The following is a 21,945-nucleotide window of genomic DNA, read 5'->3' as shown; positions in this document are numbered from 1 at the left end:
AAACCCATCATTTAAAAGCATTTCTTTAAAGAATATAAAATAAGTTTGATTAATAAGCATTTTTTTTTATCTGTCACAAATTCATATTTCTTTTTATCTGTCATTTTTTAACATCAAAATGTATTTATTATTTTTTTAAAACTACTTTTAACATTCTATTCAACTATTCTGTTGGAATTAAATATAGAAGAGAAATATAAAATATAAATCATGAATAATTTTGAAAATATAAATATTTTTTATAAAATTTTGTGAAATAATTACGTTTTTTTTTATACGTAAAATTCGGTTAACAGATGGATAATTTTTAGTGCCGGGATAAATATAATGCACAGATCCCAAGGCAAATCTAGTGGACGTTGTGGAATGGCCTTTGGGTGGGCCCTTAATGGATTTGTTTGTGGGTTCCAGTGAGGAATGAGACCATGAGAGGCCGGCAAAGCACTTTGCCGGCCCAGTGGGCCCATTTATTTTTTTCTATTTCTTTTTTATAAAATGAGAAATGAATCCCAACCGTTGAATCCCAACTATCTGAGAAAAAGAATCCCAACCGTTCACGCCAGAGCATATGAGGCTTGGATGCGAAGCTATGGTTTGAATTTTTTGAACGTTGGTGGCGAACCTTGGTAAATTAGTTATAACCCCCTTGATAATCATAAAATTATTTATTTCTTTGGAGTTTCGAGTTTGTTACAAGAGGGTAATACTTATGGCTGGTAATTACTCAATTTAAACTTTCAAATTTTTATTTCTTATTTTATTTTATACAATCTAAAAGAAATAACATGGATTTATGTGCATTAAATGAAACATCTCAATTAAAAAACTGTTTTTTTAATATGGGTTTTGATTTAATAAAATTAGATTAAATAATTAATCGAAACAGAAATTATGAGAATTTTTTTTTATAAATACGGAAAAATCATGATGTCTCAACTGTTGGAAAAGAATCAAACCTCTAATTTTTTTTATTATAATATATAAAATTTAAATCATTGTAAATAAATAAACTGATTTTTATGAAAATCAGAGGTTAATTTAAAAAAAAAAATTAGGAACCCAAGTTTGGATACATAGACCCCGCCAAGACCGGGAAGACCAACGGATTTTTTTATTACAAAAAAATCCCTAATTTTTTTTTTAATTTTCATTTTCTTGTTTGAAGAACACCATAAAACCTCATTTTTAAACAACCCCTTATATATTTTTTAATTATCATTCAGAACATAATCTATGTATATAAAGCTCTACTTTTTATTTTATACCAAAAACCCCATATTTTCTAATTTTATTTAGAAGTACACTTTAATAAATAAGGCCCTGTTTTTTTATTATGTGACCTAAATTTCATTTAAACCCTCATCCATGTTTAGAAAGAGCACCAGACAAACAGAGCCCTTCCTTTTTTTTACAAAGAAACCCTTATATTTTCCAATTTTCATTTAAACCCTCATCAATGTTTAAAAAGGACAAGAACTGAGACTCAAACGAGAGGTTCGGACCAAGGCTCGGAAACGAGCCTGAGACAACGCCTCTTTCTCTCTCTTCTTTCTCTCTCTAAAACTCTCCTTCTCTCTCAGAGAGAGGAAGCAAAGGTGGCATTTTTATTTGATTTTTTCATCTCTTGGGAGTGAGGGAACGATGGTTCTTCTCTGATTTCTGGATGATTTCGTGAAAATTTTGATGTGAATTGTGGAGGTGTCTAATTCGGAAGCAAATCTTGGAGGTGGTGTCTCTTGGAGCTGTGGATTTGGTTAATTTCATTCCATTTTGGGGATTTTTTTTTTTTTCGTTTGTTTTCGATTAGAAGGTAGTGCGGGAAAAGGAGAGAATGGCATCGGAGGGAGTGATTTCGATGATGTCCGTGGTGGAGGACGTGCTCAAACAGCAAGGGAAGCGCCTCAATGATATGGATTTGGCGTGGAGGAAAGCAGAGGAAGCTGGTGATTTGGATTTCTCTCTCTTTCTCTCTTTTTGGTTTAAATGGAAAGAATGAATTTGTTTGCTATTTGAGTTCATTTTAGGAATATGTTACATTGATCTTATAGTTTATGATGGAAATACTGGTAATTTTTGTTTGGTTGCTGGATTTATTTTTTTTTTTATCAAAGAATAACAAGATTTGATCTTGTTGTTCCCTTTTTCTTGCAGAAGAATTGTTTTTGTTTTGAAAGAATATAAATGTCTTCAGATTTTTTAGATTGATGTTGTTCTGTTTCCAGAGAAGAATGTGTGCATGTTCTTTGTTTTTTTATCCAAACAATGTTAGTTTGAAATTTAATTAATGTTGGTGAATTTCTTGTATTGTATGCATAATTTTAGCTGCAAGAAGGAATGAGGCTGCAGGGTGGTTGAGAAAAATGGTCGGAGTTGTCACGGCAAAGGATTTACCAGAGGAGCCTTCGGAGGAAGGATTCCGACTCAGTCTCAGAAGTGGTATGATTTTGTGCAATGCGCTGAATAAGGTTGTACCAGGTGCCATTCCTAAGGTAAAAAGCTAGCATTACTACTTTAATTCGGTGAATTGCTTCTGATGTCATGGTTCTAGTTTCATTCTTATTAATTATTATCTTGTTTAACTTGGTTCGATCTTTTTAGGTTGTGGAAACTCCTGGTGATGCTATTGCTGTTCCAGATGGTGCAGCTCTTTCTGCATATCAATACTTTGAGAATGTCAGGAATTTTCTTGTTGCAGTAGAAGACTTGGGCATTCCTACGTTTGAGGCCTCTGATTTAGAACAGGTGGTAATTATGGTCAAGAATTTTGTCGAATTTCTAAGGTTGCATATGTCATTTGTATCTCTAATGCAAACAATGCTTTTCTATTTTTGTCGGGCAATTGAATGAAAATTCAGGGAGGGAAAAGTTCTCGGGTGGTTCATTGTGTCCTGGCTTTAAAATCTTACCATGCATGGAAGCAAATGGGTGGAATTGGTTTGTGGAAATATGGTGGGAATTTGAAACCTACCGGGGGAAAATACTTCATGAGGAAGAACTCAGAAGCTTTCATGAATTCACTTTCTCGAACTCAATCTGTAAATGACAAGTCCTTTGAGCTGAATTCAAATGGAGACTTTCCATTAGAAGCTTCTGAAATGGTTGGTAAGCTAACTTTGTAGGATTTTTTTTATATGAACAATTCATGTGAAAGCTTGCTGAGCATCTAATCTTGTAGGGCTTACAGCCTACTGCACATTCCCTGAGTTCACTTGTTCGTGCAGTTCTATCAGATAAGAAGCCAGAGGAAATCCCACTGGTAAGACTGAGAATTTAGTTAATTCGACCACTTGATTTTTATTGCTAAGAACTTAAATAAAGGACATTATTATGCTTCTGCAGCTTGTAGAGTCCATGTTGAGTAGAGTCATGGAAGAATTTGATCTCCGCATTGCAAATCAAAATGAGCTGGTATTTTCTATTCATGATTGCCCTAACTTTCTATCTTTTAATAAAAAAGGGAATTCTATTGTCCCTTTAGAAAGATGGACAGTTGTTGGTGCTTGGTTTTCAAATCCCTTCATTGTTTTTATTTGAACTGTTGTTTATCATGTTTTTGTTCAGATGTTTGTTGGACAATTTTGAAATTATTTGTTTCTCATTGATTTTTAAAGATATCTGTGCTGAAATTCATGTATTTCATTAATCTAAACTGGATAGGTGAAAACTACAATGAAAGTTGCGGAGGCAGATGCAGATAACGAAAACAGAGATATTTCCTCTCTCAAGGCAGACGAGGAACTTCCATTGTCTTCTAATGTACAAAAATTTCTTGTCTTTGTTTCTTTTTTAATCTCTAGAGTTTAAGTCTGCTGATATTTAAAACATGTCAATTCATTTGCTTATTAAAACTAGAGAGCACGTTAGCATGGTATGTGATATTAGTAATAACTATTAACAAATAATAATAGTATATGAACAATCAGATGTGGCACTAACATTCGAGATGTGTAATTGGTCTAAGATAAAGGTTGACATTGAAGATAGCAGTGGCACGCATTTAAAAAATGAGGTTGTTGGCACAAATATGGTAGATGAAGAAACATCAAGACTCGCTCTTTCAAAGCAACATGCAATTATAGACAATCAACAGCAAGATATTCAGGTATACATGCGGAGTATTCCAGTCGACAGTACAGTAGTTTTTCATCTGATATTGATGATTGTTATTCAATGTAGGAACTAAGACATGTTCTCCATGCCACTAGAACTAATATGGAATACTTGAAAAAGCAATATACTGAGGAGTTCAGTAATCTAGGTACAGGAAAAGTAGAATTTTTTTTGCTTATATTTTTATAATTTCTATCTAAGTGTCCAATTATCTTCTACTTTATGTGATTCATATAGGCAAGCATTTGGCTGTCCTTTCACATGCTGCTTCAGACCATCATAAAGTTCTTGAGGAGAACAGAAAGCTATACAATCAAGTGCAAGATCTAAAAGGTAATGATTTATCCCTGACCCTTCTGTCTTACGAGTTCAGACAGCGAAATAAGAGTCTCAGTGCTTTGTTTTTAAATAGGAAATATTCGGGTCTACTGCCGAGTAAGACCATTTCTACCTGGTCAATCAAGTAATATGAACACTATTGGTCGGATTGATGACGGAAGTATCACAATTGTTACCCCTCTGAAATACGGAAAGGAAGGTCGCAAGTCTTTCACCTTCAACAAAGTGTTTGGCCCGTCTGCATCTCAAGGTTGTCAAAAGTTGCAGTATGGTTTTATTTGAATTGTTATGAATGTAAGGCTAAGGAGTATAACTTTCCTAATGATGCAGAGGCGGTATTTGCGGATACACAACCTCTCATTCGCTCTGTTCTTGATGGCTACAATGTGTGTATATTTGCATATGGTCAAACTGGATCTGGAAAGACTCATACCATGGTAGGACCTTTTGTGTCTATAATTTTGTTATTATACAGATTATACCTTATGAAACATTTCCGCTACAAAATATTGCTTTCATGCAGAGTGGACCTAAAGAACTCAACAAACAAACTATTGGTGTCAATTATAGGGCATTGAACGATCTGTTTCATCTGTCAGAAGAGAGAAAGGACACGATTCGGTATGAAATTGCTGTTCAGATGATCGAGATTTATAATGAGCAAGTGAGAGATCTGCTGGCAACTGATGGTGTTAACAAAAGATATCCTTTTTATCTGCTCTTTCTTATATGGCGTAAACTATTGCCGCTGAATCAATTTTCTCTATTTGCAAATGAGCCCGTCAATCATAATTATGTTCTCTTCCATTTCCGGGATTTCAGAAGCAATACAAGATTTGCATAGCTTACTAATTTCAATTAAAATGTGCGGATCAATGGATTTTATTTTGACGAATTCATAAGACTTAAGTTCCCTTTACATATATATACATTAGAAATTCGTAACAGTTCTCTGAATGGTGTTAATGTCCCTGATGCAAACCTGGTTTCTGTTACTTCAACATCAGAGGTCGTTGATTTGATGAATCTCGGGCAAAGAAACCGAGTTGTTAGTGCAACAGCTTTGAATGACCGGAGTAGTCGTTCACATAGGTTGGATATTTTTTTTTTCTTGTTCCTTTTACTTGAATCAGCTAGAATTAAATCCAGTCTCCAGTGTAACACCAATGAGTTTATCTGCAGTTGCTTGACCATTCATGTTCAAGGAAGAGACATGACATCTGGAAATATTCTTCGGGGATGCATGCATCTGGTTGATTTGGCAGGCAGTGAAAGAGTTGATAAATCTGAGGTCAAAGGTGATAGACTAAAGGAGGCTCAACATATAAATAAATCACTTTCAGCTCTGGGGGATGTCATTGCTTCCCTGGCTCAAAAGAATTCTCATGTTCCATATAGAAATAGTAAACTGACACAATTACTTCAAGACTCTCTGGGTAAGAATTCATTTTTAAAATTTAGGACTAATGGAAGTGGAGCATTTATACTTTAATGGCATTAACATGCTTGAAACTATACATTTAGGAGGACAAGCAAAGACACTGATGTTTGTTCACATAAGTCCTGAGGCAGATGCTACAGGAGAGACTCTTAGTACCCTTAAATTTGCCGAACGAGTTGCCTCTGTTGAACTAGGCGTCGCACGGGTAAACAAAGAAAGTGGAGAAATCAAGGAACTCAAAGAGCAGGTTTTTGTTGACACCTTCACAAATAACATTCATTTGCCTGAATTGAGGATGTCAGCTGTGACCTTTTGTAATTCTCTATTTTCTAATCTTATTTCAGATCGTTAGTCTTAGAGCGGCGTTGGCAAGGAAAGAAGGAGAAACTGAATACTTTCCTAGTACAATGTCAAGCCCTGATCGTTATACATTGAAGACCGGTGCAACATCACCTTTGATTCCAAATCATAGGCAGCCGATGGAGGAAGTTGGGAACATTGAGGTACTATGCCTTAACCTGGTTTCTCATGTTGCCTACTAGTGCTGAGATTATTTACAAACTTCTGTGAGTAAGCCAAGAACATAACACTGAATTTCCTGATCCAAAAGATTTTATTGATCTGTATTTATATGATGATTTAACATGAACAACAAACTATGGGTTTTGTCACCATGGAAGAGACTGATACTATGTTTGCCTGTTGCTGCATTAAATCATTGATGTTTAATTCCTAATTTCCTATTGTGCTTTAGGTGCAGAGAAATTCCAGTGTTTTGCAAAAAAGCTCAAGTTTTGATCTGCAACAGTTATTGGAAGCAACAGGATCACATCCCTGGTCAGAAAGCACTCCTAATGCCGAAATCGGCACCAGAGACTGGATTGATAAGTTCATGTTCAATAAGCCTGGAGCTGTACTCGAAAATTATGATTCTCTTAGAGATTGGGAAGGGGATAATGGTAACTTGCCCGATATATTCTACCAAAGGTATCAATCAGATATGAAAGTCCACCCAGAGCAGCAATACAACAGAAATATTACTGGAAGAAAAGAGAACGGAGAACATGACTTACAAAGAAATCGGTTTGACACTACAACTACCGATGATTCTGATGATTTGGATGTCACTACAAGTGATTCTTCAGAAGCTGATGCACTATGGCAGCAATTCAATCTTCCAAAGATTAGTAGCACACCGAACATGGTCGGGTCAAAACTCAGAAAACCTCAAGCAAGATCAATGAAGAGCCCTGATATAAGGTGATTGAACTACAACTGTGCTAAATAGTTCTAATTGTAGCATTGATTCTCAAACTGAAATCATAGTTTTGATCTGTTTATTGAAATCCAGGACTCAAAGCCATTCACACATTCCATCGCCATCAAGGAAATTGCCAAACCAACCACTAAACCGGAATACAAGACTGCCTACTTTTGACAGTAAACGGATTTTATCAACTGGTAAAACAGGCAAATAAGAGATAATCAACATCATAGTTTGAAGTTCTCTATGGGAATGCTAGAGAAGTTTCCTTCACAGGTTTACAAGTTGCAATAATCCCAATTGCTTGTGTTTGTATTTTTGGGTGATGGTCTTGGACAGTGCTTAGTATAAGTAGTCTTCTAATTGCCCATATCCACTATTAACACACCACCAAAGAAAGGAAAAGAGAATTCACTAGAGAAAACATTCAAAAATCTAAAGTTGATGGTTAATTTGGTGATTCATTGCATTTAAAGGTGAACAGCTTCAATTCTGTACCAATAATCATCAATATATATATACACAATTTTTTTGGTGATTCTTCTGTTGCTCTTCAACTTGAGTGAATTCTTTTTTTTTTTTTGGCCAAAATGTTCTGAATGTGTACAGGTAATTTTAGGTTATTTTTGGGTAAACAAACCCTAAAGAACTTTATATATAAAAGGGCATACAATAAACTACAAATTTTGTAAACGTGTATATGCAATTATGAGGTTTTCTTGGGGGTATATTCACTCTCTGAATTTGCCCTAAAATGTAAGAAATAAGAGAGATAATGCTAAGATGTATGTACAGATATATACACACAAAATACGTTCGAACTTTGAATGCCAAACCAAACACTACGTTAAGGTATCACAATAAAACATCAAAAGCCACATCGAAAGTTTGGAAGTTCTAAGCAGTATATACTTAATTAAATAGAGCATTGTTTTTCTTTTATTCTTTTTTTTTTTTTGGTGACTAAATATGCACAGGTGCCTTAAATGAAAAGAGGACATAAGAGTATCTTCATGACAGAGTACACTACAATTAAAACCATACAACATAATATATTATTGTCTATATATAACTCAGCAACAATATTCTAAATATACAACCTTACTAAAAAGGTTACCATGAGAGATGATGATTTCACAATAACCAATGCCGCCAACAACATAACTTTAGAGGGATGCGCTCATAATGTCTTCAAAAATCGTTGACAGAACAAGCTCCCGCACAAATTCACTCCTTTGAGCTTTCTCCTGCTGATTTTGATCAGACATAGACAGTTCCACACTGGATGCCAATTTACAGAGAAATTGTAAGATAATACTTACAAGCATAATGCTACTCAAGCAGTCAAGCTCTTGGAAAAAATTTCATACCCTTTCAACCAGATTGTCATCTGAACTTTTATAGGTCGCACTTGATTCATCCAAAGACTCAGCCAGTACATCTTTCGATGAATCAGCTACAGGCATGGTAAAAATAAATGATGACAACAACGGATCTGGTACTGCACTAGCAGAAACAGGTGCACTGCAAGAGCCACCAAGAAAGGAATGCAGATTTCCTTGTCGGTATTCTGACTTCATCAGAGAAGGTATAGAGTGGGTCCCTGTTGAACCTTTACGGAGTCTCCTCCGACGTTGCATGTAAGCTCAAGTTAAGGAAATTACTATATATTGCTTAAATCTAGATGAGTCCATGTCTACAATGTTAACAGGGATAAACTTCTTACAATTATCATAACTTGAGGTGTGACAAGCATATTGCATCTATATGTAAATCAACAAATATATATATATATATATATATTAATAAAAAAAAGGTTAAATGTACTCGAGAAAAATAAAAAATAAACCAAAAGGATATCTTAAAGTAGCTCGCATGCTGCATTGTTATGTGCCCAACCAAGTCCACACCAACCCTGTCTGCACAAACAGGACAGATCTGCAACACACGACAAAGTCCCAATTCCAAGCATCAGTCGTTACTATGTCCGACGTAATCAAAAGTTTAGCATTCAAAAGCCCCATTCATAACAACTCGAACAAGACGACAATTTGCATAGATTTAAAGGAAAAAAAAGACGTATTTGGTAACAGATTGAATGATCAAACAGCAATGCACAAGTGCTATTCTTGGTCTGATAAAACAATAAAATGACAAAACAAACAACAGTCAGTACATAAATTATATAACAGAACTATAGAATTGCGAAACAGACAACTTTTGTGATTGAATTGGAAAAGATTTGAGTTTAGTTCATTTTAGTTAACAAAATGGACAGAAATAAAATAGACAAAAATAATTTCATAGACTGAACAGCAGAACAAGATCAAATAAAATTGGAATGAAAGGTTAGCGAAACCAGTCAAACAGCTAAATAAGCAAAAAGGTTTCCAATAGACTGATGGACAAGATTCCATCATAAAAGCATTAGTAAGCTGTTAGGAACAAATGGAGAAGAATCCTGAATTCCAAGATATGAGAAAGAAAACCATCAAACTCCAGGCCTTCTACTTGAACAAACAAAAATCAAATAATACAGTAATTTTTAAGGCTACAAAGCCATTTCATTCGACACTGAGCACTAAACTACAGAGAGCATTCTCATTTTACTTCACTATCAATTCATGAAGAAGATAAAAACATACACATACCAAAGTACAAATTAAAGGCCAGTAAATACCAGCATTCTTAAGCATTTGAAACCCAGTCCTTGAAATCCAATTTACAGAGTTTGTACACCGACCCAAAGAGAAGGGAAAAAAAGGTGTTTTTTTTGGCTCATCTACATATGAGTCTCTTAAATACTTGCATTACCACTAAATAAGTAAACAAAAAATCCTACCTAAAAAATCTAAACTTTTCCTCCTGAAACACCCAAAATCCAACATTTACTACCAAAAATCACATCTTTAGAGCAGAAAAGCATAAGAAATTACCCCGTTCCTGGCCTCTACTGGATGGTCATCATCAATATGGAAACACAGTCCGAGGATATCGAACTCCTCGTTGCAGAACGGGCACAGGAATTCCGTCCTCGATTCATCATCGCCTCCGTCCAATTCATCAAAACCTAAGTACAGATCTACCCATCAAAATCTCCATCAAATCGCACCCCAAAAAACCCCCAACTTAAGCCCCAAAACAGCGCAAAACAACAAATCCAGCCAGTGAGACTCACCAAATCGAGATTGAAGCGTGGATTGATGGCGCTTGGACAAGAATTGGCTCCACGAATTAGTCTCCATACTTCCACTTATCGCCAAAAAACCCTAATTTGAGAGCGAGAGAAAGAGAGTGAGGACGAAACCCCGGAACGAAGCAGGAAAGGGTTGGGGGATGGCTGGCACTGGACTCTGGAGAGGATTGAAGATATCTTTTATATATATATAGTGAATAATTTTTAGATGTTTGGAGGGGTAAAATGAAAAAATATATTTCATTTTTTTCAAGGATATTTTTGCAAAGTAGAAAATAATTATTAAAAACAATAATTACTTTTTCCATGAAACACAACAACAAAGCTTTCATAGCTCAGTTGGTTAGAGCACCCGTTTAGTAAGCGGGAGGTCTTGAGTTCAACTCTCAATGAAAGCAATTTAAATTTTTATTTTTTAAGATTTTTATTTATGATCTTTGATTCTTTATTAATATATATATATATATTTAAATTAATTGTACGACAGAAAATTTATGGTATTTTTTTTTTACTTTTTTATTTATTTGAGCTTCTCTGTTTTACTGGAAAAATAATATAAATAATTAAATAACTTAATTAAAAAATAATATAAAAAAATCCTTAATTAAACATAAAAATAAACAATTAATACATAATAAACAACTCATCTTCATCTGTTCATCCATTAATATACAAACATAAACATACATAACTCTTTTTCTTTCTTTCTTTGTATAATTAATGAGATCATGAAGGTGAAGATGATAAATGAGATCTTAATGAAAGCAATTTAATTTTTAATTATTCAATACTTTGTTTTTTAAAATTTTTATTTATGATCTCTATTATATATGTTTATATGTGTATATATATATATTAATTAATTAATTAATTAATTGTAAGATGGAAAAGATGATGAAAAGTTTTTTTAAAAACTTTTTAATTGATTTGAGTTTCTTTGTTTTACTGAGAAAATGATAAAAATAAATAAATAACTTAATTAAAAAACACATCTTTAATTAAACATAGAGATAAACAATTAATACACATTAATTAATACATATAAATATAATAAACAACCCATCTTCATCTGTTCATCCATTAATATACAAAACATATATAAACATACATAACTCTTTCTTTCTTTCTTTGTATGAATAATGAGATCATGAAGGTGAAGATGATAAATGAGAAGCTGTGAAGGAAAATTGAAGTAGATCATCAACACTGAGTTTAAAGTCCATTGTAATGCTCTGTAGAACATAACTCAATGTGTTCAGGTCTTGCATGGCTCTGTGTTCTCCCTCAGATTGAATCCCATAATGTTGACCCAATGATCTCAGTGATAATGATCTCAGCTTCCTTCCTTCATTTCCATTTAATCAATTAAAAACTCATATATTTACATGCATCACAAGTTCAAACTATACATATAATATATATATATATATATATATATATATATCATGTGTTTATGCATGAGATTTTCTTGCATGTTTTACATTCTATATATCTTCAAGTTCAAAGTCTCTTTATCATTCTCTCTATGTATATATATACATACATACACAAGTGTGTATATATATTTCTCAACTTTATATCTTGTAAAAATGATGTATGGTTTATATACCTATATAAATTATTGAATTTGCTTATACATCTTGGACCAAAACAAAAGTATAATAAAAATAAAAAATAAGAATAATTCATTCTTTATGATCTTCTCTTCATTCATTATAAAAACAAAAAACAAAAAAAACAAAATTTTCAATTATAAAGATATATGTGCAAATAAAAATGTTTTGCATATGTATATAAATAAATATAATTTTTATGAAAATATATTACTAATTACCCACTTTAACTTAAGGATGTTTACCATCTTTTCTTCATTCATTCACTGAAAAAAAAATAATGCTTATATAGATATATAAATAAATATAATTTTTATGAGGATATATATATATTATCAACTATTGTCATATACATATAAAGCATTTTTCTTAATTATATCAAACATAAGATAAAACATTCAATAATAATAAATTATAAAAAATAATAATAATAAAGAAAAAAGGAAGAATAAAAAGCTCACCATCTTGATTCATTAGTCGCTTAACAAGAGTCAATGTATCTAAGAACAACCATTTCAAAGGAACCTCCATTGAATATCTCTCAAACTCCTTGATTAAAAATGGAACATCAAATCTCCTCCCATTATGTGCTACTAATAATACTCCATTTCTATCCTTTTGACAATCATCCACAAATTTAATAAATTTCGGTATCACTTCCTCAAACCTTAAAAAAAAATAATAATAATAAATAAATAAAATAAAATTAAAAATTAAATTATGAAACATGTATAAAAATAAAAACAAATTAAGTACCGTGGCACGTTAGGATTGCAAACCATTTGAGTAGTGATACCATGAACATGAGAATTCCTCACATGGATTTCAGGATTGATAAGAGTTTCAAATGTGCTGTTGATGCCTCCTCGAAGATCTCGAGCAGCGAGCTCGATAATTCGATCGTATTTCCGGCTAAGTCCCCGTGGTTTCTTCGTCGAAAACAATAACAGCAGGAGTGTTCTTGCTTGAACTTTTGTGTTCATTGAAAAGTTTGATGGAATTGCATGGTTTTGTAGCTAATGATCTCAAAGTATAACTTCTTGGAAAAACAGTAGTGTTTATGGATGTGAATTTTGTGGGGAACTTGATCATGAACTTTGTGGCTAATGAGAACATGTTTGTTTGTGTGTAATGAATAATTAATAAAGAGTATCAATTTGAAACAAAAGATGGTGATTGTTGTTGTTTTTTTTTATTAATTGATTTTTGGGTGGTTTTTTAAGGTGGTGAAGGAGGAGGAAGTTGGATCCACTCTTCTCGGATCATGGGATTGGATGAAGTGCTTGCATTTATTTTTTTCATATTTATATTTTAATTTTTTTAAAAATGTTTTAAAATTAGTTTTTTTAAATTGGCAAATCCACAATTTATAATAGTGAACGTCAAAATAATATTTTTTTTTTAATTATGGTTAATGTACTAATCAACCCAATAATAATAATAATGATAATAACATATAACGCATAGATTCACAAGTGTATATATGTTATATACACACAAAACTTGTTTTTAACTATAAATGTATATATTTTCCTAGACAGAAAACTACGTATATATATGTATGTATGTGCGTATATAGACATGCAGAACAACGTAATTAGTTGATTATTTATATATTTTGCAAATTTTACGACTATTTATATACGTCTCTAAAAGACAACATACTTATATAAATACTCTTTCAATTATATCTTTTTCAGGGCATATATGTAAAATCACCTTAGCAACGGTCTATTAATTAAATCGCTAGCACAGTAAAAATTGACAAGGTAATGACTTAGGACTTTTAACATTGTATGTATATATATACATGCAAAACTCCATAATTTATTTATTATTTATACACCTTGAAAAATTTATAACTATTCATACATGACTCTAAAAAATCACATACTTGCATAAATTTTCTTCCACATATACCCTTTTTGGGGCACATATGTAAAATCACCTTAATAATCGGCTAATTACTTAATGGACTAGGTCAATAAAAATTATTACACACACATGCAAAACTCCATAACTAAGTACTTATTTATACATTTTCAAAAATTTATAATTATCCATATATACACCTCTAAAAAACACCACAATTATCCAATACTCTTCCGTATATACCCTTCCGGGGTACATAGGTAAATTCACCTTAACAACGTGTTGATTGGTTAACGGGCTGGCCTAATGAAAGCCCAATAAGTCAGTAATGGGCCAGGGCTAATAACTAACAAGGTAATGGGCCAGGCCCAATAAAGAGTCGTTTGTTCGGAACCGGAGAGATTTCTTAGGGACGTCGCTGTCGTTGTACGGACCCCCAAACTCCCGCGATTTTCCCGCCATTTCTCATCCTCCCTCTTTGCCCTAAAAATCTTCTTTTTTTCATAAATTTTTTTCTCGATGATTTGAAGATCGTTTTGCGATTTTGATCCAATTTTCTCTTCGCTATTAGGATGGTTTTCCACCAAATTGATCCAATTTCTTGCTTGTTTCTAGGGTGCTTTTCAATCTAGATCCCCTCTTGTTCGTCTTGGTAACCTAATCCTGATTTTGCTTTCAGTATTTGATTTTTTTAAATTCCCAAATTTGGGATTTAGATGCGATTCGAGGGTGCATTTTTTGTGTTATTGTGGATTATGAGTAGATAGGGTTTGTGAATTCTTGAGTTTAATTGGAGAAGAAGAAGAGAGGAAGATGGGAAGGGTGAAATTGAAGATCAAGAGGTTGGAGAACTCCAGTGGAAGGCAAGTCACATACTCCAAAAGGAGAGCTGGGATCTTGAAAAAGGCGAAAGAGCTTTCGATTTTGTGTGACATAGACATTGTGCTTCTAATGTTTTCCCCAACTGGGAAGCCTACATTGTGTCTCGGAGAGCGCAGGTGGTTTGAGAGATCTTTCATCAATTTCGTTGTTAATTTTGAATAGTAGTTAGTGTAAGCTCTGATTAGTAAAAGTTATAGCTTTGATATGTTTGCCCTAATTTGCTTTCTTTGGAACATACTCATGTAATTCAGTGAATATTCAAGTATCTAATGCACAATGAATGCTGCATATTAGAGCTCAATTGTGAGATTTTGATTAACGAAGTATAATCGTATGTCTTGAGTTTGCTGATCATTTTAGAGCATTTGTTGATTTTTAGGTTCATTGTGACATCTAATATTAACTTGTTTGACAGCAACATTGAGGAGGTCATTGCAAAGTTTGCTCAATTAACTCCTCAGGAGAGGGAAAAGAGGTCTTGTTTCAGCTATCCTTTTTTAAATTCTTTCTGTCTAACAATTATTATGCATCTTAATATTGTTTTCTTTCGTTTTCCTTTTTGTTTTTTTAACAGAAAGCTCGAGAGCCTTGAAGTAAGTCTAATGTTTCTGTGATTATTGGACTGAGCATTTCTATCATGCATTGCAGCAAAATTTATTTATATTATGTGAGAATGTAGGCTTTGAAGAAGACATTTAAGAAGCTAGATCATGACGTCAATATACAAGACTTTCTTGGATCAAGGTATATAGGCTAGGCTTAAATTGGCATACTTTATACTAATTATTCTTTTTGGAAAACAATGTAATACTTTTCTTTTGTTTTATTGCAGCACTCAAACAGTTGAGGTATACGTATCAAAGACCTCTTATGGATGCAATACTTTTTAAAGTTTTAGTTTGATTTTGGTTCTACTATGTATTCATGGTCTTGATTGGATCTCTTGAACAGGAACTGACTAATCATTTAAGATTACTGCAAGCCCAAGTATCAGAAGTGCAACAGAGGTTAAGGTATATGCTTTTGGTAGTCTAATGTGCAACTTCTGTTTCGTTATGAACTCAATCTGTGTTCTGAAGTTGATCATTTGTATCTTCAGCTTCACATGCTCTTCTTTACAATACTTTGTAGCATATCAAGCGATGCATGGAGGTGATAAAAGTATTATTATTAATTGATCCAAACGTTTGTGTAATTGTAGCCTAAGCAGTGTAATTTGATTCTCTAAGTGCATGAGGAATGATTGAATGAAACAATTTGCTTAATTGGATTTTGTCTTGACTCTTGAGAAGAAATTTGAACTAAATGCTTCTTGCACTTTATGAGTGGAATTACAGCCTTCAGATCTACTGGGCCTGTAATTCTTGTTATTTTAATATGGACCTGATACAGCCATGTGATTGCCAGAATCCTTCCGGTCTTAAGTTGTGGCTTAAATAAACAAAGAAGTTGCAATTTTTTTTTATTTTTTATTTTTTTGGGTTCATAGCTCACTCCTTTTTTCTTCTAAAGCTACTGGACAGATATGGAAAAGATTGATAACATAGATCATATCAGGGCAATGGAAGAATCTCTCAAGGAATCTCTCAACCGTGTTCGACTGCATAAGGTGTGCTCTCATTGAAATCATAGACGCCATCTATCTAGAAACTTCAACATTTATCTTACCATCTTTCTTTAAGTAGAATGCAAGAAAGGCAAACAGGGCTCTGTTAAAGAGACTTTTACCTTTCTAATAAAAAATGTGAAAACTGCCACCTATTACTTATCTACCTTGATGTTATTCTTGCAGGAAAATTTTGCCAAGCAGCAATTCATCTCTCTCAATTCCTCTAATCAGGTAAAGCACTTCTGTCAAAGAGATATCGATGTTTATCTCAATAAATGGCTAATGGTTAAACTGTTTAATTGGTTTTATAGCTTCAAAATGACATGTATTTGTCCTATGGAGTGTGTGGTGAACAGCAAAACTCATCTAATTTGTGGCTACATAACAATGACAGCCACCAGCTTATTCTTCCAGAAGTGCCTCATTTGCTGCCTCAAAGGTGACTAAGCTTCGAGGCATCTTATATTTTTTATATGAGAATTCATAGTCTACAGAGAAAGTCATATGTGTGTTGTTACGCAGAGAAATCGTATGCTCAACAGAGACACCCCTTCAAAGTTATCCTAACTACTTCAGCAGAGAAAAACAAGCAGAAGCCAATGAGCAAAGACAAGGAGACTCTTTGCATGGATTAACCCAAAATGAATGCTTGAGCTTGCAACTAGGCGCGCAATATCCTTATCAATCATATGGATTGAGTTTACTCGAAGACAAAAAGTACAAGCCCAATGGAGAAATTCACTTACAGGAAGGAGGGTTTGTAGATTACCATGTCAATCAGTTCCAAACACCCGGAGTGGGATTTGATAACAAAATTCAGAACTGGGCTTCTACATCTGGGTCATGCGGTGGTGCTATGTTCGATGAACACTCATATCATCAGGTAAGTTCTAAAAACTTTAACATTTGCGTTCCATATGATTGAAAAAATAAAAAAACATAGACAATTAGGATCAATGAAATTGGCACACCTTCTTTTTTATCACATGATTTAGAAATTTAGACTGTTTTCACTAAATTATACCATCGAAGCTAATTTGATGTGTTATATAGTAAAACCGAAATAGAAATCAATTAAATTTAGCATGTTTATATCATAAGACTACACAATTTGAATCTCTTTTATTCCTGCATTGTTAATATACTCTAATTTCAGTTTATATGATTTGTCCACAATTCAAATGCAGCAACCAAACCAGACAATGTAAATCACATAAGTTCATCACATGAACTCTTCTCCGGCCATCATCGTTATTCGAAACTACACAAATCCAAGGATTATGCGAGCCGGATTTTCTCACTGCTAACTCGACAAAATAGATCACAATCACCATACATGTATAGCAAGAGTTTTGTAAATACATTGTAGATCATTTTCTCCGCCTTCGTCATGGCCAATTTATTAGTCAAAACAAAACAAAACAAAACAAAAAGGCACATTCAATGCTTTGTAAAAACAGGAAGTTGATGATCTTACCTAATGTATTCATGTATGTATTGTCAAACAATATTGTCTATATATATATAAAATCACCGAATTACAAATTGTTCAGAGATCGTAATCTGCAGCATATCTATACTTATTACTAAACACAAATTCATTGTTTTCATTTGAATCGCAAAACATACTAAATGTTGAAAGCATGATCATCATGTCAACATAGGCATCTCTTGCTTTCATCAACATATTTTTCATCTTCGTCTTTGTCGCCGGCCCTGAATCTATCAGGGTTTTTGGAATTGATTTAATCTTTGCAAGCTTCTTGTTCTTCTTCTTCTCACCAAGTGTTATTGTTGGCATCTTCTGATGATGATGATGATCACTGCTCAAGCTACTAGTGTTGTTCTTTAGTAACTTATAGGACCAATAGGTTTCCATTGTTCTTGAATCTCTCTCTTAGTTTCTATTGCTTCTTGATTTGTAGTAGTTTTCATGGGTTTGTTCATGCATGGTGTTTATATAGTAAATTTTTTAATTCGAATAGGATTAGCAAGTTATTATCTGAATTTTGAGTTTTGGTAGGATTAAAATTTTAAATTTAAATTTAATTTTGATGTTAATTATATTCATGTTTTAAATCAACATTATCCTTCTGATAAGATTTTTATATGCTCTTGGATGGTAGTGCTTATCTTGAGGCAAGATTAACCTAATTAATTAAGAATAAATATGATTCTAATTTTTTTTTTTTAAAAAAAAGCAAAATAGTAACTTATAATTTAATGTTTTATTTTTTTTTAATATTCAAATTATGATTCCACCACCCACCCTTTTATATAGTTTTTTTAATTACTAATTTGATTTTTTTTCCCGAATTTTTTTATTTTTATTTTTTCAGAGATAAATATGTTAACTTTCATAGATTTTTTTTAAATTGACTTTTTAACCATAAGATATAAATATATATAAGATATAACAACTCATTTAATAGATGAGAAAGTTTACATTTTATAGGAAAAATGAAGACCATGAAACACTTTTACACATTTGATTCAAAATTTTTTTTTTTAATGAGCTATGTAAAGTGGTTCCCAAGAGATTTAAAAAAAATATTACAAAAAAATTACAAAATGAGCTGTGATAGCGTTTCATTTTGTATTTTTTGCTTTCTTAGATTTAAAAAAATTACAAAATAGGAAAAATATTTTTAGATTTAAAAAAATATTACAAAAAAATTACAAAAAAATATTAAAAAATTATTAAATCCCTATATTTGAAATCTAAGAACGTATTAAATCCGTTTCTTTTTTCCTTTCTCACAATTAGTAAACCAAATCCTCTCAAAATTCCACCCAAAAATAAATTATATATATAATATAGGGAAAAAATTATCTAGATAATCCCTATATTTGAAATCTAAGAACGAATTAAATCTAAACCATTGGATCATTATTCAATAATTGATTGATTGTTTATATAAACACTGTACAACTTTTTTTACTGTTTATGATCAATGTATAATAGCGTTGAACAAAGTAGAACACGATTTTTTATTATTTATAATGATAAAAACCATCAGATAATTATCCGATGTCCACTATGAACATCTTTAAATTTGAAATCTAAAGACATCCTTAGATGATGAGTACTCATATATATATATATATATATATATATATTTTCATAACTTAATAACAAGAACTCTTCAACCATAAACAAATTAATTCATTTACTTGAAACCAAGATCAACAACAAACATCAATGAAAAAAAAACAATATAATTAAAATATAAATAGATCTAATGATCCATTAAAAAAAGATCATGAAATCCACAAGACAAAGCCATTAAAAGAACAGCAGCTTCTTCATCTTCTCTTAATACCCTCTTCTTCTTCATCATCATCATCATACTTTTGTTAATAAAAGACCTTTTTTTCAACAATAAATCACTTCCAAAATTCCACATCCCAACTTTCATTATTCTTCCACTTCCATTGTTCTTTTCTTTCTTCTTTCTATACTTTATCCCACATGCATTACACAGTGTCTGAAAAAATCAAACTAAAAATATATATATATAAATTATTAATTCATCAAAACCAAATATATATATACACATATTAATCATGAAAAATTATAATAAATAAAAAGAAAAAAAATAACATACTTTGGGACCAGAAGGGCCTCCTCTCCAAAGAGGAGTCTTTGTTGTTGTACAAATAGCACAGCTCTTTGTTTGACTAGATTTAGATCTCTGTTTTCAATTTTAAAAAATAATAATAATAAATTTTAATGGAAACAGTGAGTGTGAATTGATGAAACAGAATAACATAAAAAAAAATTTTTAAAAAAAAAAGGAGGAGGAACAAAAAGCTTACTTGTTGATCTTCAATGTCCATGGTCTTTCTTCTTTGAAACAATCAAGCTTGTAAGTGTACTTACAAGACTTACAAGACTAACAAGAAAGAGAGAAAAGTTTGAGTGATAAATAGAGGGAAAAGATTGGAGGGAAATGGAGAAATTATGGAGGGAAAGAGGGAATGAAAAAGAGAATTAATAATTAAAATAATAAAAAAATTAATATTATTGTTTATTATTGATTTATTTATTTATTTGAAGAAAAGTTTGGGGCCCAAATTTTTTTTAGTTTGTTATTTAAATTTTTATTTATTTCTCTTATGATTGGTTGATTGGCTTGTCTTTGTTTGTAGTTGTGAATAGTTATCTTGTGCCACAGGTGCAATGTACCGCTTTGAATGTGATGAGTGGTCTTTGGACCGCCTGAAACCCTAGCCTTTGGACGTTTGGTGAAATTTCATTAATGGCCTTATCCTTAATATAATTTACATGACTACTTTGTTTTGTAAAATAGATAGAAAAAAACACATTAATAAAATTTCCATTGATATATCATATATGTGTGTATATATATATCGACAAAGTGGACAAGCTACAGAGTCAAGGGCGTGCATAGGGCCGGGAAGTGAGCATTCAATCTTGTGATCTCATTTGGGGACACAGGGCTCGGGTGGCAAGCCCATGTCAGAGACCCGTTACCATCACTTTGCTGTCGGGAGGATTTAAACTCGGGGCTAATAAAAGTTCTATATCCTCAGGTGTCAAAGTGGGGCAATGTTGCTGAGTTATAAGCTCTTTGGCGTTATATATATATTGTTTCACTCATATAATTAGAGTTGTGATTTTTGCTGTTATTTATAATTATTATTTATTAAAAAAACATTTTTATTTTATTTGATTTATTAATAATTTACTCAAAATTTTTTAAGCAATAAAAAAATTAATATAATTAAGTGGTAGAGGATTTTTTTATTATTTGCATAAAAAGATGTATTTTATGGATTCGAAAACATTTATTTTTACAAAAAAATAAGTATCTAATTATTTCGATAAATTTTCAGCCTAATTTTTAATTATTACTTATCAATAATAAATAGTTACAATTAAATCGAATTTATTTTGTATAATGGTAATCCAACGGACTTTGGGGCTTTTGCATATTCTAAAGTATATATATATATTGATTAAATTCATGGGCATGGATGAGAAATGGCCTGCTTTTGCCATCCCTTGATTAAATTTCAAGAATATAGATTTTTATAGCTTCCCTATTCATTGCATCGTCAAAACTAAAAAACACATTTACTGTCTTTTCTCTTTTCTAAGTTAAAGTTCACTTCAATATTTTTATAATTGAAATAAGAAAATGGGTGATATAATATTTCTTTCAAATTTTTGTAAAATGAATATCTAAAACATAAAAATTTCACCTGATTTTCTCCCAATTTTTTTATTTTTAAACATTTAAAAAAAATTAAAAAAATGTACAAAATTGAGTGACTGAGATGTGTGACCGCTATGATTGAATCCCTCTACCTCTCAATCACGATCACAGGTGATTATTAATGAGCTAACCCATAGTTCCTCAAAACTGAGTTTATTTCAAATTATTTTTATATTCTAATACAAGTTTGATAGAATATTATTTATATTTTTGTGATGCCCTTGATTATAAATTAGTCCAAAAAGAGATATACTGAGAATTTTATAAAATGCTAAATTTCTCTCCATATACAATAAACTATATTCAAAATCACATAGTACCCAAGTCTTTAACTGTTTACACCAACATTTGAACCAATATCTCTCAAGATGAAAGA

At 32.0% G+C, this 21,945-nt stretch overlaps 4 protein-coding genes, 1 long non-coding RNA gene and 1 other non-coding gene across 9 annotated transcripts; 3 read left to right on the top strand and 3 right to left on the bottom strand.

Moving 5' to 3' along the window:
- Positions 1 to 1,515: 1,515 nt before the first annotated feature.
- Positions 1,516 to 7,665, top strand: LOC120262873 (kinesin-like protein KIN-14F). 3 transcript variants are annotated; one of them, XM_039270780.1, is made up of 19 exons: positions 1,516 to 1,943; positions 2,323 to 2,489; positions 2,599 to 2,742; positions 2,856 to 3,098; positions 3,185 to 3,256; positions 3,340 to 3,408; positions 3,658 to 3,756; positions 3,962 to 4,102; positions 4,177 to 4,258; positions 4,348 to 4,443; positions 4,523 to 4,699; positions 4,780 to 4,886; positions 4,973 to 5,151; positions 5,380 to 5,541; positions 5,632 to 5,885; positions 5,974 to 6,137; positions 6,235 to 6,393; positions 6,645 to 7,150; positions 7,242 to 7,665. In XM_039270780.1, the coding sequence occupies exons 1-19, from the start codon at positions 1,832 to 1,834 to the stop codon at positions 7,366 to 7,368; spliced, it is 3,060 nt and encodes a 1,019-aa protein (XP_039126714.1). In that variant the 5' UTR covers positions 1,516 to 1,831; the 3' UTR covers positions 7,369 to 7,665. The 3 variants fall into 3 exon arrangements, with proteins under 3 accessions (XP_039126714.1, XP_039126713.1, XP_039126712.1); XM_039270779.1 differs by having other exon boundaries at positions 3,176 to 3,256; positions 3,968 to 4,102; XM_039270778.1 differs by having other exon boundaries at positions 3,176 to 3,256.
- A 434-nt stretch (positions 7,666 to 8,099) lies between these two features.
- On the bottom strand, positions 8,100 to 10,504 carry LOC120262913 (protein DEHYDRATION-INDUCED 19 homolog 2-like). 2 transcript variants are annotated; one of them, XM_039270823.1, is made up of 5 exons: positions 10,333 to 10,504; positions 10,091 to 10,236; positions 9,015 to 9,092; positions 8,525 to 8,794; positions 8,100 to 8,435 (listed from the first exon to the last, which is right to left on the bottom strand). In XM_039270823.1, exons 1-5 carry the CDS (start codon positions 10,397 to 10,399, stop codon positions 8,415 to 8,417), a joined length of 582 nt encoding a protein of 193 aa, XP_039126757.1. In that variant the 5' UTR covers positions 10,400 to 10,504; the 3' UTR covers positions 8,100 to 8,414. The 2 variants fall into 2 exon arrangements, with proteins under 2 accessions (XP_039126757.1, XP_039126756.1); XM_039270822.1 differs by having other exon boundaries at positions 8,526 to 8,794; positions 10,091 to 10,224.
- Positions 10,505 to 10,674: 170 nt separating this feature from the next.
- TRNAT-AGU lies at positions 10,675 to 10,748 on the top strand. Its single transcript has one exon. It is a non-coding gene; the product is annotated as a tRNA-Thr (tRNA).
- Positions 10,749 to 11,495: 747 nt separating this feature from the next.
- Positions 11,496 to 13,079, bottom strand: LOC120263263 (exonuclease DPD1, chloroplastic/mitochondrial-like). Its single transcript, XM_039271129.1, is given in 4 exon segments — positions 11,496 to 11,695; positions 12,425 to 12,630; positions 12,720 to 12,883; positions 12,885 to 13,079. Coding segments are annotated over 4 exon segments (765 nt in total).
- A 1,462-nt stretch (positions 13,080 to 14,541) lies between these two features.
- On the top strand, positions 14,542 to 17,781 carry LOC120263835 (agamous-like MADS-box protein AGL65). The gene is made up of 11 exons (XM_039271812.1): positions 14,542 to 14,833; positions 15,133 to 15,192; positions 15,292 to 15,310; positions 15,397 to 15,461; positions 15,550 to 15,565; positions 15,669 to 15,730; positions 16,230 to 16,326; positions 16,510 to 16,557; positions 16,638 to 16,765; positions 16,849 to 17,209; positions 17,514 to 17,781. The coding sequence occupies exons 1-11, from the start codon at positions 14,649 to 14,651 to the stop codon at positions 17,532 to 17,534; spliced, it is 1,062 nt and encodes a 353-aa protein (XP_039127746.1). The 5' UTR covers positions 14,542 to 14,648; the 3' UTR covers positions 17,535 to 17,781.
- A 1,737-nt stretch (positions 17,782 to 19,518) lies between these two features.
- Positions 19,519 to 20,258, bottom strand: LOC120262826. The gene is made up of 3 exons (XR_005537002.1): positions 20,146 to 20,258; positions 19,935 to 20,021; positions 19,519 to 19,814 (listed from the first exon to the last, which is right to left on the bottom strand). It is a non-coding gene; the product is annotated as an uncharacterized LOC120262826 (long non-coding RNA).
- Positions 20,259 to 21,945: the final 1,687 nt, after the last annotated feature.

The sequence above is a fragment of the Dioscorea cayenensis genome, chromosome 6, assembly GCF_009730915.1.
Source record: "Dioscorea cayenensis subsp. rotundata cultivar TDr96_F1 chromosome 6, TDr96_F1_v2_PseudoChromosome.rev07_lg8_w22 25.fasta, whole genome shotgun sequence".
NCBI lineage: Eukaryota > Viridiplantae > Streptophyta > Magnoliopsida > Dioscoreales > Dioscoreaceae > Dioscorea > Dioscorea cayenensis.
The sequence above is the reverse complement of the archived record's forward strand: the minus strand, read 5'-3'. Positions and strand labels throughout refer to the sequence as shown.

Coding starts and splice junctions, on each gene's coding strand:
- LOC120262873 (XM_039270778.1), top strand. CDS start 1,832: ATGGCATCGGAGGGAGTGATTTCGATGATGTCCGTGGTGGAGGACGTG. Junction 2,743..2,855: donor AGGCCTCTGATTTAGAACAG/GTGGTAATTATG, acceptor ATGAAAATTCAG/GGAGGGAAAAGTTCTCGGGT. Junction 3,099..3,175: donor CATTAGAAGCTTCTGAAATG/GTTGGTAAGCTA, acceptor CTAATCTTGTAG/GGCTTACAGCCTACTGCACA.
- LOC120262913 (XM_039270822.1), bottom strand. CDS start 10,399: ATGGAGACTAATTCGTGGAGCCAATTCTTGTCCAAGCGCCATCAATCC. Junction 10,225..10,332: donor CACGCTTCAATCTCGATTTG/GTGAGTCTCACT, acceptor ATCTGTACTTAG/GTTTTGATGAATTGGACGGA. Junction 9,093..10,090: donor CAGTAGAGGCCAGGAACGGG/GTAATTTCTTAT, acceptor CGTGTGTTGCAG/ATCTGTCCTGTTTGTGCAGA.
- LOC120263835 (XM_039271812.1), top strand. CDS start 14,649: ATGGGAAGGGTGAAATTGAAGATCAAGAGGTTGGAGAACTCCAGTGGA. Junction 14,834..15,132: donor TTGTGTCTCGGAGAGCGCAG/GTGGTTTGAGAG, acceptor CTTGTTTGACAG/CAACATTGAGGAGGTCATTG. Junction 15,731..16,229: donor GAAGTGCAACAGAGGTTAAG/GTATATGCTTTT, acceptor TTTCTTCTAAAG/CTACTGGACAGATATGGAAA.